This window comes from Aptenodytes forsteri, unplaced genomic scaffold (assembly GCF_000699145.1).
Source record: "Aptenodytes forsteri isolate BGI_AS27 unplaced genomic scaffold, ASM69914v1 Scaffold15, whole genome shotgun sequence".
Taxonomy (NCBI): domain Eukaryota; kingdom Metazoa; phylum Chordata; class Aves; order Sphenisciformes; family Spheniscidae; genus Aptenodytes; species Aptenodytes forsteri.
In genome coordinates this window covers 24,687,105-24,712,220 of record NW_008795129.1, presented here as the reverse complement: position 1 = coordinate 24,712,220, position 25,116 = coordinate 24,687,105, and the positions used below count along the sequence as shown (strand labels likewise).

General features: G+C 37.7%; 1 protein-coding gene across 1 annotated transcript in view; it reads right to left on the bottom strand.

Moving 5' to 3' along the window:
* Positions 1-24,802, bottom strand: part of DOCK1 (dedicator of cytokinesis 1) — a 307,079-nt gene extending 282,277 nt beyond the window's left edge. The window contains 13 exon segments of the mRNA XM_009278124.2: positions 1,493-1,565; positions 1,918-2,053; positions 2,489-2,570; positions 3,138-3,295; positions 4,452-4,587; positions 7,799-7,947; positions 11,656-11,752; positions 13,379-13,434; positions 15,645-15,685; positions 21,531-21,614; positions 22,786-22,844; positions 24,074-24,123; positions 24,728-24,802. Of these exon segments, the coding sequence (XP_009276399.1) occupies positions 1,493-1,565; positions 1,918-2,053; positions 2,489-2,570; positions 3,138-3,295; positions 4,452-4,587; positions 7,799-7,947; positions 11,656-11,752; positions 13,379-13,434; positions 15,645-15,685; positions 21,531-21,614; positions 22,786-22,844; positions 24,074-24,123; positions 24,728-24,802 (1,196 nt within the window).
* Positions 24,803-25,116: the final 314 nt, after the last annotated feature.

Below are 25,116 nucleotides of genomic sequence, written 5' to 3'. Positions count from 1 at the left end.
CTAAAACCCCTGTTTTCCTTGAAAAATTGGATTGTACTTCTGATTTTCACATTAACACCCTCTACACCAGTCCAGCGACACTGCTGCATACAAACGAAACCGTTTCAGACATGAGGCATACACCCACTTGGCTCCCTATAGCACCTGCAGACCTTGCAATCCTCTCAGTAGCCCTACATCTTCAAACCACAAGGGCTTCCTGAATTAAGACTATTTTCCAAAATAAAGTTAATCTGAGATTACATTATTTCAAGCTTTTTTAAAAAATATTATTAAAACCCCTCCGAATATCCATTAGTATACTAATCAAGAAATACAGCTAACATAACTACATTTTGCCTTTTTGAACAGATGGCAGTCTAACATTTCACACAATGGGAAAACCTAGCATTCATATTTTATGCACACTTGACTTATCCCTTCTACCTTTCCCCACTTCATGGAATAAAAAAAAAAAACCCTGTGAACTATGTATGGAACAGAGGTTTTGCCACACAATCTCTCTTGTTAATAAGCTTTTACTTCTAAAAGCACTTTCTCTGCACGTATCTACAAATTCACAAAAATTCAGGCCATTGAACCCGTATTTCTTAACATGATTTTGTGGCTTGAAGTCAAAACTGATCTTTGATATTACATTAAATTCATATATGTCCGTACTTTAAAGGACACCAAGTCTATATTTGCTATTAGCTAATTTAATTATTGTAAAATAGTATCTGTCAAACTCCGTGTCAGCAACCTTGGAGTCAGCGTGGAAAAGTTTGCAGTTTTAGATGACTAAAAGTAAGACCACATCCACGTAGCAGAGTGGTCTCCTTGATTCCGTGAACCAGCTAGAACGGGTATGTGCAGCAGAAACATCCTCTCCCTTACCATCCAACCAAAATACCTACAGTTTCTGGTAAAAGTCTCACATGATAAAGTTGTATTACGAGAAGATAATGCAGGAGGTGTATCAAGCCATCCTTCAAATTCTCAACTTTTGTTCGTGCTCTAATTACTGTGGCCCCTACTATGAAATTATATCTGCTACCAAGAAAAGGGTAAATGTTATTGTTTACTAATTTCACAGAAGTCACCTGCAGTGGATGTTGGTAACACTGCTGGTCTTTATCAACCTCAGGCAGAGCTAAACCAGCAATGTACTTATTTTAGGCATTTCACCTCTTACAAATTATCACCCTGATATCTTTAAACAAAAAGAAAACAAGACTGCAAAACTGCTAATGCATGCTTTAAACTCAAGACTTAAATAAAAAGTTTCTGGGGCTATCACTATTATAACTAATGGGAAATTATCAAGAAGAAATATTAGTAAGTACTACACAAGATAAAATATCACAGTGAAATAAATTAACTTCAGAATATCTACAGAACACTTCTTCCAATCAAAAGTTTAAAATGTTTTGGGTTGTTTTTTTTTTTTAAATTAAAGTTAAAATCTTAATTCTTTCACTTCTGCTTATTCTTTAAACGATTCCCTACTTACGGTTGAAATGGTATGAAGTGCTGTTTGTCCTCATCGTCAACTTTTCCGTTAATTATGTCAGTAACATCCATTACTGAAAACAAAAACAAAGTGTACTGAATTAAGTGATCAACATGGGAAAAGGGGTGCTGAGGGAATACCCTGGGGGACTGGAAGCAATGGTGACTCAGAAGAGGGATGGAGTTATCAACTGTGCAATTTCAGAATTTTCCTATAGAGTAACATCATGTTGCAAATACCCTGTAGCATCTCTAGCTAAATGTGAGTCCTCAAAGCTACAGTAAACTCTACAACACAGCAATCAGTCTGATTAACCTGGACCTGGGAACAACTCTGAGTTTATACAGCCCCACAGGAGTTTCACACACCCAACTTTCTATGCAAGAATATAACGTGATGTGGACAGATACAGCGCAGAGAGTTACCTGCTACCCCAAAAGGTCGCCGCAGCCCGGAGGTTAGTTTTCTCGTGTTGTTGTCCCTCAGCTCCATTCTGCCCACTCGCACAATCTGACAGACGAAACTGATTTTCTCTCTTTTCAGGTCTTTGCTGCCCAGGTCCTAGAAATAGTAGTTTCTTCAGATTACTTTTAATAACTGAATTTTAAGTTCCTTTCACTAGGCAGAAGGTTTGCTGCTTAGAATTTGCCTTTGCCATGCTAGCCTCTAGCACCAGAGCAAACTGTTCTCAGAGTAAAGGAGTTTTTGTAACAGTACTTAAACATCTTATCTTGACTTCTGTGTAAATTAATTGCTTAGGAGGCCAAATCATTTCTAGTAAGTTAAAACTTCAAAGAGCAACTTTTGTTTTAGCCAGGTGTTGAGAATTTTTAGTAGCCACTTATGAGAAATGTCTCATGTGAGCCTTCATCAGGATCATTACCTGCAGAGTAACTCCATGCTGTTTACATACAGATCATTACATTCCTCAATTATTCACAAGCTATGAAACAAGTGCTTTAAGATTTGCCAGATGAACCAAGCCCACACACTTACAGTGAATACTGCTCGAAGGTTATGCAATCTGTCTATATCTTTGGGGAGTCCACAGCTTGACCATCGCACCAAGTAGTTTTCACTGAAAGAACAGTATTTTCAGGATTTTTTTGTTTAAATGGCTTCCTTTAACGTAAGTATATAAAATCAACTTCAGAATTTACAGAAGACTATTTTAAACCCAATCTACTTATCCTAAACAAATTAATATTTACTTAGTACAGAGCTGGCATTTCCCTTTGTGTATATCCTTTATAAAAAGAAAGCAACTCCTCAGCAACAAAGTGTAAGAATTTCTTTAAGGAAGCAGGGCATGCAGAAATCGAACTCTCAGATTAGTGCCAAGGCTGCTGCTAAGTGAGGGCACACAGCCTTGCAGGTGTGTTCACGTCTCATTTAAGCTCTACACTTGAGGAACCACAGGCACAGTGTGATGAGGAACAGTGCGACCCCAAAACCCACCCAAGATGAAGAGACTTGCCTGATGCTGTGCTGTGCTGAACATGACGACGAAGTGCTGCTGCACTGTTCTTTCCCAGATGACCCTTTCCTATGCCTTTCACAGAAATTTAACTTTCACAAGCCCTCTCATCCTGCTGCTATAACTAGGTAAGCACAGATTAGGGAGTACACTCAGGAGTACACTAACCTGATAAATTTTGATTCCAGTGGATCATACAGAGACATCAGGACTTCAGCATCTTCTCCTATTTTACAGACTACATTTTTTAAATTTACAAATAAAGCAAATGAAGGAGTGGCAGCAAACTTGGCTTGTCTGTTGATATCGATATTCTGTTTCTGAGACTGTAATTCAAGAACAGAAGAAACTTAAGTTTAACTTAGCCTAACGAATATCCAACCACTCTAAAACTTTCCTAAAACCTTTCAGACAGAAGAAGAGGGGCTTTCTGTTGAGTGTCGACTCCTGTGATCTTTGTTTATATTAGGATTTACAACAGATTGCATTTTCTGGATCTGTCTTGAAGTGCCACACCATAAGGAGGGGGGCGGGAAGGGAGATGTCTTCACTTATTAGAAAGAGAGCTAAACAAATGGAGGAAAAGACAGAGCCTCAAATGTACCTGACCAAAAAAAGGAAGTTTGTTATTTGCTTTGTCTCATGTTTTTCTGACAGGAACAGAGTGCCACGAAAGACAGGAGAGAAAACAGTGCCATTTCTGCGGGTTACCCACCGCTCAGACTTTAGCTCCCATAAACTTTCCACAAACTACTTTATCTAGGCAGAAGGGAGGAATGCACATGGGACAAAAAGGAAACTGGCTGAGGCAGAGACAAAGAAACAACTTTGGATGCAAAAATTTAATAGTTTAAATCCCATTTAAACTAGTGTATTTTTACACCAAGTTTGGTAAGGGCTGCAAGGGTGTGTATGGCCCATTACAACTCAACAGGACGCAGTAACTTATTAAATTGCACTAACACACTCACGAGCAACTCCTCAGAATACCATGCTCCACTAACTGCTGCTGACATGGGCAGGACTCCTTACAACAGAAGTGTTCTTCCTTTTAAAAATAAGGATTTGAACTGCAAAGAAGCTGACTTTTCAAGTCTGAGAATGTCTTTAAATTTGCCTCCTGTATTTCAACAAACAAATTTTCAGGATTGGTGTACAGAAATCATACAAACATAATGAAGACATTAGTCTACTTGATTCTCAAAAATAAACTCTCATGACAATCTAACATACAAACCTGCTACATATGCATCTCTGATATTAACCTACAAATGTAGTCGACTTATTGATACAGGTCTTAACCATAAATTCTACTAAGCCCTTTAAAGGATTGAAAAGACAATTAAACAGGCTAAGACGTAAATGTTTAAGCCTGATAAACATAACAAATTCTTCATTACCAATGCTAAAAATAATAGTCACCTAATCAGTTTACAGTCTTATGTTTCAAAAGGAAAAGCTACAGTGCATAGTATATCTTACTTTTTCCTCCTGTAGCCTCTCTTCAACTTGCTTGGAAGCGATCTCATGTGCTCTGAAAAGGCTAATTGTGCTGGTCTGCTCTGGGTCCAGAATATTGCCATCTTCATCTCTAACAACCAGATCTAAATCAAGAATTCTAAACAAACAAAAAAATAGGCTTGTGAATTAACAGTGCTCAAATAAATGCTTAAAAAACACCTGCCAAGTGTTTAACATTAAAGTCATGCACACCTGACATATGATAGAAAAAAAAAACTATTTGATAATGATAAAACAATTTAACATGTCACCAACCCAGGAGACAACCAACCCTGGCTGGAAGTCACTTTTTCCCCCAGCACAGAAAGAACGCATGTAAATGAAATAGCAGAACAGCTGGGGAAGTAATTTCTTAAACAACTAAATTTGCAAGAGACTTTGTCTCCTCCTCTGATTCATCTGACAGTTTGAACAACCAAGCACTACAGTCACACATGCAAATTGGTCAGTTCATTTCATCCCACTCCACATTCTCCTCCAGAGCAGGCATATTCCTTTTTTAGCAAAAACCTATGAGATACAAGAAGGCATAAGTTGTTTCCCTTTATTTAAAGCAGAAGCCAGATTTCTGTCAGCAAGGTGTTAACGTCCATGATTTCTCTCTGCAGAGAGAAAGGTTTCTGTCATAATCAAATCCAGTCTTAGGAAAGACCTTTCACATTTTTCCACGTTAGTGCAGTGCTGGCAGCAGAACCAAGGATAAAAAAAAATCAGGTGTAGGTGGATCCGCATTTCTCTACCTATCTTCCCTAAGACTGACCTCCTTACCTCCACTTCAATACATATGGTCCCTGTTTTCTTCTTCTAATTCTGCAGCCACATCTCATGATGGAGCTGCTGTAACTTTGGTTTTGAGATATCTTTAATCAATGAGCTTAAATCATACTTGCAGTGTCTGATAAACCACAAACGTCTCTGTGGCTTATCTGAGAGTAAGTCCCCTTTGGACATGACCCGCAATCACTTGAAAAGAAGAACAGGAGCTATGGCAGATGGAAGACATTAGAGGATCACTCCTCCCCCCACCCTTACCAGTGGGAAACCTGGAGGTTTGAAAGAAAGCCTTGAGCAGGGTCAACACAGAAACCCCTCCAACTAATTGCACTGCATTAATTCAAAGGTGGATGAACATCACCCAAACAAGTTGCAGAGTGCAAGCAGCAGCTTATTAAGAAACACCTCCCAAGCTCTACTCTGTAACTGGACCTAGTCATCACGAAATTCTCTTAAGCATCCCTGGACCATCAAGCTCCCAGATAAATTTTCTAGTGAGAAAATGGTTTCATCATTGAAACCAAACAGAAAAGTAGCCAAAACTGTCTTGCTCCTCCCTACTACTGTTTCCTGGACAGCAGCCACAGGAGATACACCCACTGGCCACTTGTATTGTAACCGTCAGCCCTGGATGAACAAAAGCAGAGTCCTTCCGTAGGCGACATCCACCTGGACTGGAGGAAAAGGTAACTCAAATTCAGAGAAAGACTAATCACCCAGCCTGCTACACACTAACAGGACAAGAATGTTTGCACAGCCTGTCAAATAAATAGAAGCAAACGCTCCTTTGATTTAATTTCTTTGTTTTATCCTTTAACTTGCAAATGATGCTTGGAAAAAAACTGAATTTTTTTCCTAAGTGTCCCAGTTACAGATTTTTGCAACTGAACAAAAAAATGTGTTTTCACAACAAAATTACCTGACCCAATGTCAGAAAAAACACTAAACATACAAATTCATAAGACCATTTTTACTTCCTCAGTTATTTTGACAACATGCCGTGAAATTGTTGTCTTTATTTACAGGAAAAAATCTTATTTACAAATCAGTATTTCACAAAACAGGAAAAGTTAGGATATGATTAGATCAGAAAACATTTATAAAATGCATAATTAATGCATTCTGTCTGGATATTGAAATCATCATTCGTGTTTATTTTAGACAAAAGTGAATGTATGACTACATTAGAAACATATGGTATCTTTCAGTTGTGAGTATTTACTCAGAAGTTCAAATTCACTTCCCTCCTGTACTCCACAGAGAATGTTCTGATCACTTAATTAGTCCATCAGAACATTATGAATATAAAGCACAGCACAAGATGTTCCATTGTATTTGAACGCTGAGCATCTGGAGGTTATTCAGGGTAACTTTAACCAACTCCTTAGCCAGATGGTAAAATACAGTAGCCAAACAAATAATATCAGCAACATCTGGTTAATTGTCTACTGAGGTACAACAGTCCATATCTTGGATTATAAATGATAATTACTGACTGAATGCAGTTACTGATGATTTTTTTAATTTTTTTTTTTTTTAAATCACAGCTTTTGCTGATAAAGTGCGTGAACAGAAATACTGCAAATTTGGCAGTTCTTAAGGAATAAAACACAAATAGCTGAAATCTGACGAGTTATTTACATGACAAGGGATTTAAAGACTGGTTTGCTGAAAACTTTTTCAGTCCCCAGGTGCGCAGTACTACAACGTTGTCTCTCAGTATTCAAAGCACTGCTACAAATAATTTCATGATTGAAGTGTAAGATAAGATTTCTCATTTTCAATCAAAATGGAAAGTCATAACTGTATAGAAAATTTGTAACCTAAAACTTGTATTTAAAAAAATTTTGCTTAAATCCAGACCACTGTTTGGAGAGTTAATATACCTGAATTACAAACATATCTAACATATGCAACCTATACTGCTGTCTTTTTTTTTTGGTAAATATTTCCTTCACAATTTCCATTCTCTTCTATCAAATAGATACTTTGTTTTATTAAATCTGCCTGTTAATCTTCTGGTGCAAGCTGGATACTATGTAAGTAGAGGAACAATGAGCTAAACAATGCTTCCGAGCCAAATCCTTCAGCATCACATTACAGCTAAGTGACTTCAGGGCACACGCAGCTGGTGGTGTTGAGAAGGCAACAACTGTTTACGCTGCAGAAGCAAGTGGAGTTTAAGTTAAATTTTGAATGGAGGCAATACTTGCACTTTTCAATTGACCTTAAAAATTACAACTTCATACCAGTATCAAATTGCTAAAATCATCAAGCAAGGGAGAGAGTTACATATGGATTCCACTTTACATATTATAATTTGTACTATACTTTAAAGATTCTATACCAACTTCACTCTTTGTCTTTCTATAACAGGACTGTTAATGTATTACATCTCCATAAATACAGGAATAAAAGAATCTTGCAAGAAGTGACAGCTAACTAACATGGCAAGAAGTCACTGACAGCTAACGTGTACTACGCAAGCTGATTTGATTTTAAGCATAAACACTTGGAAAATATTGTTCACAAACCTGTTGCCATAATCTATTTTGGCAGTCACTTTCTTTTTCAGTTCTTTGAGCTCATCTTGGGGTAGGGTCCCAGACAGTATTTGAGATCTCCACTCAATAAGATCATATATCATGTGCCGTACACTGCGACACATTTCTCTGTTATCTTGCTGTTTGGAGGAAAAAGATGGGTAGAAGTTAGTGTTGAAGTCTACTGAGCATCTTTTAAATACACATAATAAATTACAACTATAAAATACAAACTCAAAAGGTAAGAGTCTACAATAAGCTCTAAAACAGGAACCTAGCTTTCTACAGCACAGAACACCGAATACAAAGAGTCTTACACTCTGCTTTAGGTATCTAAATAAGTGTAAATGCTTGTGTTTACGTTACCTCTAAAACCCAGGTCATACTGTATTCAGAACAGGCATTCAAGGGAAATTCTTTTCTTGGTTCACAGAGTAACTTTATTCAATATATATATTTGAATATATATTGAATATATATATATAGAATATATTGAATACTATACTGAGTAGAACAGGACTAAAAATGGTGCATTTTAACAGCAAGAGGCTCAAGTTCTGCAGTACTCCATCTGCAACGCATTAGAGAACCCTTTTCCCCCCCTAGTTAAATCTTCAGAATAACACTTTAAAATTCCTCAGTGTGCAAAACCAAGCACATCAGTATCTTACGAGTACACAGGTAACATCTGAAAGAAAGTGGAAAACTAGGGAAGCACTAAACCTTATAGGAAGTTAAATACCTTAATTGTTTATAAAGGTTGGAACTATGGATATCGAATAGTGCCAGCAGCATACACAAACTTTTCTTGGCAACATTCAGCTAAGCTAAGACACAGGAAAACAAAGTTCCAGATTTACAAGGGAAGAAACCTCTTTTCCAGAGCATTTTCTATATGCATGCGACACACACATGCATTCAGAGACAAAAGATCAAATCTTTAATCACAAAACAGAATTTGACATGTTGGTTTAAACTGTGGACAGTGCATATACACAACAATTTTGCATAGTATTGTTTGTTTGTGCTAAAACTGAAGTTGCAGAATAACAGCCTTTCTATTTTTATTGTGAAAGATAATGTCAAGACAAAGACAACGCAGAGTCTTTGAATGCTTTGATCTTACCCAGAAGCAGTCTCCCTCACTGTCTTCATAACCCTCAAAATCTATGCCATTAGTTCAATACACTCTTAAACAGTTTTCTAAACACCCTATATCAATGAATTACTTGGGCTACACATAGCTGTCTTTCATTCAGACTACACCCAGGCATTATTGGACTGAAAACAACTACAACGCAGAGTCTTTGAATGCTTTGATCTTACCCAGAAGCAGTCTCCCTCACTGTCTTCATAACCCTCAAAATCTATGCCATTAGTTCAATACACTCTTAAACAGTTTTCTAAACACCCTATATCAATGAATTACTTGGGCTACACATAGCTGTCTTTCATTCAGACTACACCCAGGCATTATTGGACTGAAAACAACTGGAATAATTAAATTAAAATAAAATTCTCAACTATATATAAAAGACAATGAAAAACTGCAAAGGTGCAGGAAAATAATATAATGACTCAAAGACTCAGGGGAAAAAATACCTAACTGTATAACTTAGACTTCAGTCTGTTCAGATTATCAAAAAGCTGACTTGATTATAGTGTGAGAGCCTTCACAGAGAGAAAATACCCGTTATTAAAAGCTCTTTAATGTAGCAGAGAAAGACACAACAGGCACATATGGCTGGAAGCTAAATACAGACATATTCAAATGGGAAAGAGGTTCATGATTTTCAATGCTGCAGGCAATCATAAACTAGAGATGAAGACCATGCCACATCCTCTGCTATTTGCAAATCAAAACTGAATACCTATTCAATATTCAAACACAAATTACAAACTGAATAAAAGTGTAAATGTGGTCATTTAATGACTTTTGATATGCAGGAAGTGGACAACATGGAATATCTCTCTAGCCTGCAGACTGACCAGTCTGAAAACGGCTACCTCCAGTAAACCAAACTTACCTTGAAAAGGCAATCCCATTGTACCAATGCTCTTTTTGGCAGCTGACCACATGCAATTAATCTAGCAGATATCCTTGAGATACAAACTATAAACAAACTCATTAAGTGATCCACCTACTCAGACTAAAGCTGTAACAGGCACTGGAACCCCTTCTGCCACCAAATTGAGGCCACTAGTAGCGTCACACCTTGCCTGCTCTTGAATTCAAAGTTATTAGCAAAGCACTGCAGTATTGTTTAGCTGTTCACGTCTTCATAGAAGCAAATGCATGCAAATGAGATGTTATACATTAACGGTGAGAACAAGCTATTCCCACACTAGGAGAATTTTATCATTTCCTAAAAGTTACTGCTACAAAAAGCACACAGAAGTCTTAGTAAGAAAACTTCTAATAATGTCTCTTGCTATTCCTCCTTTCTTATTATATTGCACTGCAACCAAGTCTTGTGTGGTTCTGCAAGTGGTACTTCTCTGACATTAAACAATATTGGATTTCGTACTCAGGATAATCCCAAAAAAAGATATCAGGGTCAAAATGTAACGCTTGCTGTCCTCAGCAGCACACAGCAGTGGAACCAAGGGCGAAGCTGTTCTCAATGCCCTCTTCAGATTCTGCTCCTCCTAGATTGCTTCTGCCCATCTGCTTCCTCCTTGCTCCTCAACACGACCTCTCCAGTATCACATCATGTTAAAGCTCTCTCTTTAGTATATAATCTGTTTATCTTCATATAACATATCATCCTTCATCTCATCTACTGCAACACTACATCACTTCCAACATACTGTATTTTTAATCTTTATTTTCATGGGTGTGATTAAAAACCACATTAGTCAACACAAACATCTTCATTTCCAGTTAGTGTCTTCATTACACAGCGTGCACTTTTATGATAGAATATTTCAAACGTATTTATAAGAAACAGACTGTGCATTAAACCCTACTTTAAATATAAGACTTTCATGTTCCCATTATCTTGTTACAGTGACCTTACACAACGAGAGCATGAGAAGTCTGAGCTAGGGTACCTCACATCCTACAGCACGCTGTTGCTTTACATCTGAACTGCATTTTTAAGTGTACATTTGAACACTCTTTAGATCTTACCTAGGAATACTTTAATATGTGTAGTTTCATGGCTATTGTATTTTTTTATTACCCCATCTGAGAGATTATCAGTGCAAATGCTTATTACTATAAATTTCTAAAAATATATTCTTATGTGCTTGGAACTTAAGCATACGAAAATAATCAGGCATGTAACTTAAGATCAGGATAAATTGGGAACAATCAACTTCAAGTACAATAATACTGAGAGGTAAAAGGCATACACTGGTGATTTTTCAAAGGTTTAAGTTTACACCCAAAAATTCAACATCAAATATTCAATTTTTTCATAACATAGATCAACAGCCTTAAGAACTGCCCTCAAGACCACTTTCTTCATTTCTTTAACACAATTGTCTACAGTTTTGGAAAAATCTTAAAAATCCAATGTATTCTGTATAATAGTGCCCCATGAAAAAGGGGTCATAACAGCTCAACAATTTGTCACTAGATCAAGGTAACACTCTGTAAAAACTCGACTCTGCACAAGAAATACATAGTATTTGAGAAAACACTCAAAAGAAACACTGCTGAGATTTGTGCCTTAACATAGAAGATGCTAAATAGCTTTTCAGCACTTAAAAGTAGCCTTTAGAAACAGTAACAGAAGTGGAATTTCAGTAATAGTTCCTTCATGCTTCTCACTGCACCTTCATAGCATCATTCTTTTCACAATCTGTATAGTATTATAAATATTTTCCTAATTTATACTTACAACATATAATTGCCGCCATATTATAGACCATTCCCGCAGTGTAGTAGTAACCTCCTGAATCAAGGGAAGCTCATTGGGTATAACTGTTTCATGTTGTCTTAAGAGGAAGAGAAAAAGTTTGAATTAAGTAGTAGTTTTCAATAGGATGACAGAATCATTTCTAAGAAGGAACTGTTCATTTCCAAAACCAGTTCAATAACGACAAGATTGAAAATGACATCATGTACTGCAAATTTGTGTTAACAAAGAAAGTACCGTCGCATACAGAAGAAGCAGCGTACACGAGTACATCCCGCGACATAAAGGGTACTTCGGTGGGCTATGACTACGCTACTGAGCTCGTGCTTTTTTTTTTCCCCCCCTTCTCTTTATTTCTATACTCACAAAATAACGATATCAATACATGCCTCACCATACCATTTATTATTGCGATACTGATTTTAGAAGAAGCAACCACGATGAATATATGCACAATATATGTACAATCTGCAATGCCATGATACGAATGTGTAATTTTTTTTCAAAATATTGGTCTTGTAAAGAAAAATTAAGCATGCAAGTCATTACCATTAAGTTTCCGTATGACTTGTTTTAAAATTATGTGCCATGAAAGTAAAAAACAACAGCTAGATCTTTTAATATTTCAGAAGTAGGGTACTTAAAGGCAGGTTTGTAATCAGCAAGAAAGATGTCATTATGCTGCAATCTCATGATTAGTAGTTTTATAATTTACATATTTAACAGTGTATAAAAATAAATCGGGCACAAAGGAATGAAACATTTTAATCCTATTTCACTCCATTTCATACCTGGCTAATTACTTATTAATTTCACTTCACATTTTTTCCTGGGATTTGGTTGGGGTTTTTTTCCTGTTTTTTAACTAAACTTTTGTATCAATGTTAGGAATTTTTACATGCATGTCCAGCAATGCTGATTTGATATATAAAGATCTGAACTTTAACAGCTGTTAAATAACAAAAACCAGCCCAAACTAGATGCTGAATGCTGATTTGATATATAAAGATCTGAACCTTAACAGCTGACAAAAACCAGCAACCAGCCCAAACTATTTAGTGTCGCACACATCAGGCAAGGGAGCAGGAGAATCACAAAATGAACTATTCGACAGAACTTGGTAAGGCAGAAAACGATGCCTGAATAATGGCTTTCAGCGAGGAGTCCAGTCTACAAGATTTACTGAAGAGGGAATTAAGAAATTACTTAAATTTCATCTGCATAAAAGAAAGGTATCTCCTATCAAATGCCTCTTTTAATGTACCAGGCAGAAGCTGTAAGTCTCAAGGACTGTAAGATAAAAGAAGTTGGGAAAACTGAAATTAGAACTAAAGCGGGGGGGCAGGGAGTGGAGGAAGTTAATCTAAGTAATTATTAGTCTAGAGAGTAATAAAAGTTATAAAGAAAAATGGTAAATTATTAATTCTTCTGAAACATTTACATTAATACAGAGAAGGTTATGCTTTAGCTCAATTATATGACGATGTAGCTAAGGACAGTACTAGCCAGAAGCACCACTGATAACAGCGCCTTTGAACTTGAGGTGAGCTACCAATTTAAAATATTTTAAAAAAAAGAAACACACACATTTTCATCATCAGCTCCTTAACTAACTGGAAACAAGTGTAAGTTATCTGATAATACACCGAAATTATATCGATACAAATAAGAAAATGGATTTTCATTATTTTCAAATCAAACTTACCCTTTGCCTTCAACTATTGCTTCCTTAAGATGTATATAGGAGGCAGGAAATATGCCCTTTGAGAGGGAGGGAGAAGAAAAAAAAATGTTTTAAATAACCAGTTGCACATAACATATAGTATCTATTACCTAAAAATATGCCACACATTGCTGGGAGAAGAAAAAAAAATGTTTTAAATAACCAGTTGCACATAACATATAGTATCTATTACCTAAAAATATGCCAAGACACATTGCTGGGTCTGCAGAGACATTCACATCCTCTTAAGCATCGGAGTAATTGTTTTGTGGTGTTTTGGGGGGTTTTTTTAATGTATATTTAAATTTTGTATTGCATGTCCTTTCAAGAAGGTGTTATTGTAACATTAGCAAACACAGACTCAGGGTTTTAAATCTATCTTCACAATATTGAAGAAAACAGCAGAGAGACCCTGTCGTAAGTGGCCCTGCAAAGGGGTGTTTCCTCCCCCAGTTCAAGGTAGTTTGCCACGATTCTCCAGGTCCCTGGATGATTATATACAGATGCAAATTAAGACAGATTTCCTTCTGAAAGTGTGAAAGACAGATGATTTTCCATAGATCTACTCCAAAATGACATTTTGCCAGTGATCCAGGTCCGCTGCTTGCTTTTCCTCACGTCTAACCAAGCTTTCTTACCCTGCTACAAGATGCTGCTTCTGTTCCCAAAGTGTTTTCTCCAGTGTTTCCAGGGTTCCCGTTAAACACTGTTTGGGAACGGGCAGTATACTGGGCTGCCCTGCTGTGAAATAAATGGGCACATGCACACACAGAGTGCACACATCCTGCATTGCAACCGATAGTACACACACTATATATGACGTAGTGTCTTCTACCACCAACCTATCATTAGTGCTACAAGCCAAAACCCTCTACAACAGACAGTACTGCAAAAGGCCAGTACTGCTTTTCTGAAGAAATGTCCTAAATTAATCTCGAGATTCCAGAAATACAATAATAGTTTCAAAATAGCGTAAGCTCATATTAAAAAATAATTCAAGTCAAGCTGAGAAAATTAGTTCCTCCACCTCACCCTAGTAGTAGGGTGAGGTAGTAGTTCAGTTTTCTTACCATCTGGGAACACAAAAAAAAAGAAATTCTTAGAAAGCTACAGAAACTGGGGAGTGGGGGGTCTTTTGTCCCAGTAAAAAAAAAAAAAAAAAAAAACCAAAAAAAAAAAACCCAAACAACAAAGGAGGGGGGGGGTTTTTTTATCCCAAAAAAAAAAAAAAAAAAAAAAACACACAACCCAAACCACTACATTTAGCAGCAGTCAGACAAATGCAGCAACACGTGGAATTAATTTAAGCCAAGAAGAATGCATAATTGCTTCTTAGGCTGTACAAGGCATGTTTGTGAAATATGGTTTGTAAGAAATTTAGTGTATTTCCAAAAAAAAGAAAATATCAAAATAGAATAGAAAAACCATAGAACCGGCCTGGTTAGGAAATGGGTGGGACGAACCACACAACTCAGCTCTGTACTTTTAGACATGCAGACGCAACTCAAAATGCACCTCTGTAGGCAAACATTACATTTTAAGTGTTTTACTTGAAGTGAAAAAAGAAGCAAAACCAGAAGTCATTTAATTCTTTTTAATTACTACTATAAAGTAAAATGCTAAAAAAATACAACACAATGTTATAAGCTGTATTCATGCTGTTTCCTTTCTTTTTATTTCAGAAAGGCTGGTATAAACAGCAGCCCTTTATGCACACTGAAAGCCTAACAACTAGCCAAAATTACACTGCAGAAGATTACTCCCCCTCTCGCAGCGAATGACTGAAAATCACAATGTAGATCTCCGTATCACTTTCCAAGATGCAATTGCATTTTACAAGTAATACATTATTTAAGAGTCAGTGAAGCAAAGTGTCAGCCTCTAAACAGATCAACTAGAACATGAAGTCCTGAACTTTTTACTGAGGCAAAGGCTCTGGTACCCCAGTTACTGCAAAAAACAAGCCAATGCACATCAATCCATCTATAGCGACTGTACATACATATACCCTTAAATTGCAAAAATTAAATTGCAACTCAGCTTTTAGGCCTTGCTAAAACAAGTTTCAGTTAACTTGAAAAATTCACATTTACTACAGGTTGAGACTACACACCAGCAGTTATTAGAAAGCAGTGGACACATGGTGAATTGTTCCCATGCCTGAGATCTCCATTATAACAACACACCCAATGCCATAATACATCTCTGTCCAAGAGAAAAATGAGCAATCCACTCTGGCAACACTTACCTTCTTGGATTTTTTTCGTAGTGTATAACCTCTGTACCAACCTAGGAGGGAAAAAGCATTAAAAAGTTCATTAATGTCACCTAGCAGCTGTTCCTTCTCAGCTCAACAGCACCTTAACACGGTTTCCGATCACGCTTCACTCCTGCAAACACGCACACCCCACCTGAATTCAAATTCCCTACAGGATTAATATCCTGGCTAAAACAAGTCTTCTTGGAAGCTATAAAAATCAGAGTTATAATGATCAAACTGATGGAGAAGACTACGTGACAGAGATGGCATTTTACATTATGCATTTAATTGTCATTAATTTCAATTATTATTTACCAATATAAACAAAACCAACTTAAGAGCATTAACTTCACAAAGACGTACTGTTTGACTAGTTTGATTTTACAACCTATTTAAGTTCCACAAATGCAAGTTTCCAAATGTAGATCAGCCGTTAGTTATCTCAGTGGAAAACAAGAATACTTTGGGATTTACAATTCACACACATATATATAGATATTAAAATATATATATAGATATATATACACAAATATAAAAGCAAGGAGCCCCACAGCCCTAATTCAGCACGAGGCAGCAAACACCCACCCCACAGCAGACTCAATGCCGCACGATTATTCAGCCTGTGCCATACTCCCAGGCAGGTGGCCATGCCTGGAAAACTGGGAGGTAATGTCTCATTTGCTGTGCCTCCAGTTCACGACACATCTGCAAGCAATCACCATTACAGCTTTTAGCATTTCTCCAGCCATTCCACTTCAGTGCAACTGGATAACCAAAGCAAAAACAAAACCCTGCAAACTACAGTCATTTTGCCTCATGGAAGATAACGTGCCAGGGAAAGCAGAGGAGATCATCTGTGCATGCTGCCCCCAGTTCAGTGCTAGCTTGCTTGTACGCTTGCACTGGGGCTACTTTGTATTTCAGTTTGCCTGTGCCATGGCTCGCTCGCTCATTCCTGCTCAGCACCCCAGGGAACCTCCCAGGTGACCAGAGCTGCCCTCCGCAACTTTTGGAAGACTGAGTCTGGGTGCAATAGCACCCCCTCTAGCCCTCCCAACAGGGTTTTTGTACAGGGGAAAAACCCTACAGTCCCATTCCTGATAACAACTAGGGCAGGAAGAAAGTTCAAGACAACAAAACACATGCTGATAAATTAGTTATCTACACTCTGGGACTAGAAATACAAATTCAAGTCTCAAGCACAAGATTTTTCAGTCTGCTCTCCAGTAGCAAAGGGTAAAATGATTCATCTTCACACTGCATCAGAAGCCTATCCTCTGTGATCACTTGGGAATAGTTAGTGCTATCTTTAATCTGGTGCCTACAACCATCACAGTTAGCTTCCCTACAGAGACTGCAACGGCCTCACATCTTGCGTTTCCATTGCTTTCAGCGAGTATCAGCAAAAACTGTCGATGAAACAACCATGCACAGTTTCTGGCTCAGGTGCAAAAAGGGCAAAGCATTTCTGCTAGCACTTACTCCACTGGCTGAAATCTGTGCATAGACATGCAGAGATTTCAATCCTATTAAAGAATTAAATTCCCTTAGTTTTGAAGTTCTGGAGTCTAAACTGACAAGCACTGTAACTCTGATCAAATGCACTGTACAAACTAAAGAACATACAACCATATTATCTCTGCCACCTCGCTTCTCCCATCCCATCTTCCATGCTGTCTGACTCAGGACATCGCACTCCACCTGCAGATTAAAAAGCTAAGTAGCAAAGACAGCTCCTCACCGCTGAACCTCTGCTCTCTGAAGCTTTGCAGCAAGCAGTAAGAGCTACAAGAGACTGCAGATAAGAAAGCAGCTGAAATCTGCCCTGGAGAACTGGTTACACTCCCGCTCGTCCCAGAGGTCCTAATGTGGCCAGGCAAGTCCAACCAGGCTATTCACTGGCAGCCACCACCTAAATGTTCTTCTTGCTGGGTATCAAGCCTGTAGCTATGCAAGGGGGAGCCAAATTTTCAGAGAGAGCTAAACTCTCACTGATTCAACTGCAGGCACTGAATCTTGCTGTGAACACGCTCGTATAAGGGCAATGTAATTTAAATACATGAAGTGATCTCTAAAACAGAGTCATACCCAAAACATAAAGACTATTCAGTTTCTTAGTTCTCCACCTGTAGGATGAGGGTAGTTCTTCTCCACATGCAGGCACTACAAAAGTGACCAAGTCTCTCACAAACATGAATTAAAGTAATTAAGATCACAAAATTGTGATTTTTCTTCAACACATAATAAATAAGGTGTGTTGTCAGACACTGGACAAGGGAAAAACAAGTATAGTATAGCTGCTGTTTTAGGTGAGTGAGATCTAGTCCTCCACGCTAAAAAAAAAGCAAGGGGTAGAGGGTTGCATGAGTGTGTGTGCTTGTTAATGACATTAATAAGGTATTCTAATGCACCTATCAAGGCTTGATAGGTATCAAGCATCTGCAGCCCTGCCTAACTTTAACTCTTGATTTTGTAACCTCAGCAGTTTTGGAGATCATGAAAAAAAATGAATGAGAAACCCAAAGCCTCAGGGCAGAGAGGGCAAATAGCTGATGTCAAACACTTCCCTGGAGCACACAGCACAGAGCTCCAGATCCTTCTCACTCTATTCATGGCCAATTTGGCTTCAGACAAAATGCCAGTGAGAGGAAAACAGACTGATGCCATAAATATTTTTCTGAAGTGACCTGGGCTTTTAAGTGGCTTACTGATGTGTTACAGGGTTTCTAGCCTCTCCCTTAACAAATACTATGGGATATAACGGCTGGAAATACGCATCCACGTAAATGCCCAACTAAGAAAAGGGACCAGTGAAATATTTGTGTGTCTGTTAAAGCTGAAGAAGACACTCAAAGGGAAAAATCTGCTGTTTTTTCTCTTGAATGATGCACCTATTTACTACACAGTTACCCAGATAAGGTATTTGCTAAATTTAAAAAAAAAAAAAAAGAAAAGAAAAAAAGCTGCAACCAACAACTAAACATTCCCACAGTATCAGGAATAACTTATTTGAAAATACTCATTTGGGAACCCAAACTCCCTTCCCATAGCACCACTAGAAATGAACTACTGTTCAAACACGCAAGCTTGGTTTTGAGGCTTATTTACTGTTTTATTTAATAGCTATTCACCTTAATAAGCCACACTGATTGATCATAAGTTCCGTTTGCCCATTCCATCAAATAATGTAAAAAAACAGAATTAAGTAAATAAAGATCAGGCAACTACTAATTCAGAATGTGGCAAATATTTGTTCTGGGATATCTGCTATGAAATACAATCCTTGCAAGACAAAGGATATTTATGAAGTCCAATGGCTGTGCTGTTTGGCTCTTCTTGTAAGGCTTACATTAGAAGGGATGTGAGGAAGTTTTTTTAACTGAAAAATAAAATTGTCTGCAATTCTACCTGAAAGAAAAAATATTAATTTGACTTTCAAGATCAATTATTCTAGAAAGTAGCTTTTAAACATTGAGATTTAACAGTGAAATGTGCACATTCATTTCCAACCTCATAACTCCTATAAAAATATAGGCTGTTTGCAACAAGCGTACAGCTTTACAGGATGTGCATGCTGAATTCTTTGGACAAACTTTTTCCTGCATTTCAGAGGGAAAAAAAAAATTTCTTTGACTAAAATTTAGAAGCATAAAATGTTTTAGTACTAAAATCAAATTCCAAAATAAGTTCTACACATAGGTACAAAAATAAATAATAGTTTAAACACATAAGCAAAGTCCATCTTAGCAATCCATTCCAGTACATGGTAGCAACATGATATCCTATAGAAACCTGCCTGTCCTTAAAACAGGTCTTCTAGACTACGCATATGAGACCCAGCCCTCCCAACTTCTCAGCCTCTTTCATCTGCAGAGGGAAGACCAACTGAGCTTATTTACCATAAGCTTTTCTTGACAACAAAGCAGATTCAGAGGGAAAACCAAAAAAAAAAAAACCACAACAAAAAAACACAACTACAATCTACCACTTCAAAGCCCATGAACACATACAAGTCTTCAAAACTACCCCTAACTCAAGAATTATTGCAGAAAACTATTTCAAAATAGTAACAATTCTACAGTAGGATGCCAAGAGCACAATGCATAATACAGCAGATATCAATGAAAGAAGCCTTTTTTTTTTCCTCACAATCAGGGAAATAGGGAAAAGGGGTAGAGCTTTGAGAAGCAGAATCACAGATCCTCAGCAAAAAAAACATTACTGACTCTTCAAATTACTTTTCTGTCCCATGCTTATATTATTAGAGGGCTTTTCTTCAGACTGGCCCATCCCACCGCAGCCTGACACAACCCTGACACAGCAGGACTGATGGCAGGGAAGTTCCCAGATGCACACCTGGACGTTAGCACAGATGGTACGAAACCTCCTGTGGCACAATCTACAAAAATTTTGTACAGAGGAACTTGGAGATCAAAAAGCTCAAATAATTACCTAATAACAGCAGCTCTGTGAACAAGAGAGATAAGAATTATGGCATCTAGTTTCCCATCACAGCAGGTACATAATGAGTAATCATTGTATAAAATGTTTGGAAGAACATTAACTTATTTGCATTTCTTTTAACATGAACTCATCCCATGTGCTTGAAGCCTAACAATCATGAGAGTGTGAAGGTCTTTCTATTATTCAAGTGTAGGGGAAAAGTGAGTCATCTCCACTGTCCCACTTAGTTGGCAGCAGTCATCATTTGATATGGTTTCACACACCCTATTCAGGATTCAGTTTCTCCCACATTCATTAAATAAATCTATTTATATATAAAAGTACAAAGCTGTACAATATTTAAATCATTCAATTTGCATTATTAGATTTTTATTAAAGCATATAATGTCAGATAACGGAAAGATTACTTTGCTTAGAGTCAAACTTGGCATCACAGCGGCAAGCTGAACTCTGTAAGAAAATGCCAGCCTAGGAACAATGAGAAATTCATTTGCACAGTGATGAGTAGAGCTTGTTACTTTTGTTGAAATAGCATTGTTTGTTTTAGTAAATATAACAATAAAAAAATCCTGTTGAGCCAATATCTAAAACAAATTTATCATACAGATGTACCAAGAGATCAATGTCTAGAGAAACAAACAAATTAAATCAATATATTAAAGTAAATCACATTTCCACAAGACAAAAACTGTTACAGTATTTTAAACTAACACAGTTTAGTTTCATGTTACTTATACCTTTCCAAACTGCAGCATGCCATAAAATTTCAAGTCAAGGATATAATAAGAGTGCTGTATTTTGCTTGGCTCAGTACTGGATCAAGCAAGAGCTAAAAAGCGTTAGGACAATTTTTACATCTGTTGATTATCAAACTCAGCATTCAAATTCCTTTTACATGGATCAAGGAGGAAAGATTTTGGTACATGTAATGTTTCTACAGCTTCATATCAAAACAAACAAACAAACCATCTGAAAAGCCTGAAATCAGTCCATGGCACTGTAACACATGTACCCATCTTACAAGAGACATAAATAATTTAGGTGACTTTGAAATTCAGATTGAACTTCTTTTAGCAGCGGGCTCTTTTGCATTACCCGAGGGTATCCAAAAAGCATCTATCATTTCTCTAACGTAGGGTAGATGCTACAATTGATCCATACAAATAAAGCTGTGTGAACATCCATCTTCCATAAAAAAGGAAATGGTTATTCACCAGGTATCGACTACATGCGTCTTCATTCACATCTAGCATTGTCTTAATTCTGTGTTCATTAGAAATAATCTGTTTTGTCCTTTAGCAAGAAAGTCAGTAATTCATCACCTGATAACATGAGAAGAAAAACTTCACAAACAGAAAAGAAATGTAATTGCAAAAACAATGTTTTTAAATGCAACTTTTGCCAGCTTACCTTCATATGTTTCTAATATGTGCACAGTGTCACCTATTTGTAAGGAAAGTTCATCCGGTCCCCTTGCGTCGTAGTTGTAGAGAGCTAGACAGAAGAAACACTGCTATTAGCACATGCAAGACAACATAACTTCCAGGATTTTTTTCTCTCCACATAATTTTTTTTATTACTCATTGTTGCTATTCTCAACCTTTTGGAAAGGATTTTGTAAAAAAAAAATAAAAAAATAAAAAAAAATTGTAAAAATTTGGCCAAGTCCTTTAATCCATTAATATTTCCCCTTGTAACAAATCTCAGAAAGCCACAAGTCCACTTTCTAAAGATAGTCCCTCACTCTATTTATAATGCTTTACTTCTTCATAACAATACATTCAATTAATTTTTTTGTTGTACTTGCCTGTCTTCCAGCACTTGGTGTCAATTTTATGCAGCTCTAATGAACCGCACTGTCTTCCACTGTCAGCTCAACACACAGAAAACCTACAAAGTGTCTTTAGAAAACTCAAAATACCACCAATAATATTAAAGAATGATTTCTCAGTCACTTTATTAATTTAGTGCATGCATGCATACTATACTTAAAAACAACATGATTTCAGAATTCCTGAGTGCCAGAGGTAACTGCATCAACCCACTGTATTCATGGGAGAGACTAGTCCTATCCCCCATTTTATAGTATTATAATCAAGTTATCATACTTTACTCATTAGCAAGCCCTGACAGCATCCACAACCTGCACCACCACAACCTGCAAATTTACCAAATGCATTTGTTTTCACAAATATTTCTGAGTGGCTCCAGTCACAAGCAGGGTGAAGAATGACAACAAAGTGAAAACCGATTCCTTTTCCAGTGCTGAATTCAGAAAAAGCCTGCAGTCCTACCATAAGCAGCAAGAGGCACAATGTGAGAGACATGTGAAGGACCCTCAAGTTACACACAGTTGGTGTCACTACTGGAGACCTAAAGCAGGACAGAAAGGATTCTGGACTGAGGGAAACTCAGATTTGTTTACATGCACCTAAATAGCAAACCTTGCAGCTGTGTACATTCCAAAAGTAACTTCATTTCTAGGTCATGAGTTCCAGCTCAACCCTTGGAGGAGAGTCTGCTCATCACCGCCCCCCAGACCGGTGGTCAGCCTCCACCCATGCCTACCCACATTAATCTTCCTTGAAGGAGCACTGGATGAACACCTTCAGCCGACAATGAAGTCAACTGCAAAAAGTGTTGCTGGAAGCAGCTCCTGCCTCACGGCCACCGACCCGCAGGCTCCCCGTGCTCAGCCAGACTTCACTCCTGGCCAGGGAGTAACTTTGGAGAGAACAAAAATTGGTTTGCTCTGAAAAAACACTAGCAAAGTATATACCACCAGAGATAATTCAAATGGGAAAGATGCATTACCCCATTCACCAATGAAATGGCATCATAACCAATAAATAGAAACCATGGGGATGGGTTGGTTTTTAAAGAACTGGCTGATAAGAAAGCAGAATTTTTGAGAACTGCCAGCTTCAGAAGATAATAAACTACAACAAAAAAAATAATTCAAAGACCACTCCTCCCTACCCTTCCCCCCAAAAAATCTGGAAACTCTGAGCACTGCTATTAGCAATGCCCAAAAGAACACAGAAAATTTGTCTGACAAATACGCTGCAAACAAGGTTTGGTTGGAAAAAATATTAATAATCTGAAAAACAAAACAGTTGTGACTCCTAAAGCTAGATTTTAACGTTTCTCATGGAGCAAACTCTCTGTAAGAAACAAAATCTTCCAATACCAAGTAGGTCCTTGTGACCGAAGGCAGCGACCCTGGTATTTCACAAGACTGAAGTTAATGAACTATACTCAAGGTGGACCCGTGAAAGTTTCTGCACAGTTCTGCAACTGCAGTCACTCCCTCCAATGAGGTTACCAAGTTTAAAGGCCTTTTATACACTATTCTTAACAACTAATGAAATGGCAAAAGTAGTCTTCCTCCTTCACCATGAGGAGCTACGTAGTTCTCGTCTTCATATTTCCAGTACATAAAGGGCTGTGCTGCTCTGAGCACAGACCTCCTCTTTACAGTGACAGCCTCCAGAATATAATGTCAAAGGATAGCTTTTTAAAAATATCTGAGAATCAAAATTTATTATTTGTCATAACTCTTCGGGGAGTGAAAGCATTTTTGGAATATGATAGCTACCTCAAAACTTTCTACCACCCCCCAGATAACCACTTGCTTTTCTTTCTACATTAGTTTCCAGGGATGCGGTTGGTGTGCAGCATCGGTCGGAAGTGTTCCAGTGGGACTCTAATATTATTATTGGAACAGAAAGAACTGGATAAGTTAAGTGTAGCTGAGACCAGCCCTCCCCTTCTCGCCGGAAATCTTCACAGATGTTCAGACCGAAAGAGTTCACAGGACATTAACGACACGTGCTGCGCCCATTACAGGTCACAAAGCACTTCCAGAAAAACCTCAAAACCTACAGCAAAAGGCCAAAAGCTGCAGTTACAAAGGCAATGAGACATTGGAACCAGGAAGCACCCTCACTTACCTGCCCAATTTTCTCCTATTCTCAAGGGTTCCTAAGAAGCAGGCTAGAGCCTGTATCACACAGAAGATCAACAACATAAATTACATCTGTAAGAATTGGTAACTGGAGAAAAATTCTTTCTTGATCTCAAATCTGATAATCGGTTTAGCCCCAAGTGCGAAAGCAGGAAACATCCAAGCAGGCACGTGAGAAGGTCTAATCCCACCACGAGGACGGGACATGGTGCCTGGTGCTGCCTCCAACCATGGGCACAACTTCATTTTCAACCTCCAGGAGTTACTATTTATTCTCTCTACAATTTATTGAATTCCAGTTTACAATGCTAACAACAACGAATTTAAATGAAGGCTTTAGAAAGTGATAGTTTTATTGACATCAAGCCAAGCTAGCTACTCCTGTTTCAATGTTTTTGTTAACTTTCTCATTATTCAAGAGAAATAAACCCTCCCTCCTAGGTATCTGGCGCAGAATATTTCAAAGCCATAATTGCTATTCTGGAGGAGAAGAGGGGTTTGTGAAAAACACATTAACAAAAATTAACATTTTGAACTGCTCTGAGCAGAGGGATGTTAATGATGGTGAATACAAGGCACATGGGACACTCTGCTCGATAACGCTCATCAGAAATGTTTTCAGTTAAGTTTTTGCACGTACCAGGGAAGACAAAGTTACACAGTCAATACTAACTCCTCCAAACTTGTGTGGCTGGAGTTCAACACCTAACTCCATCTTTCGGGTCTTCATTTAGATCTCTTGAACACTCACAGCTGTCACTAGAGTCGAGAGGACCTGTGAGCGCTCAACACGTCCAAAAATGAATCCAACTCAAGTATTCCATCTTCGGGACCTCAACAAGCAATCTCACTGCCTCGTACCAGACATCCCAGTCAGGAAAAATTCACATTATGACAGATTAAAAACAGTCCTGTACTCAATTCACCCTTCAGCTAAGAATTTCTCAAACATTTAAACGGAATAATACTGAGGATCAAAGGCAGCTATGAATAAAAGACATGAAAATTTATATCCACAAGTGCTAACTA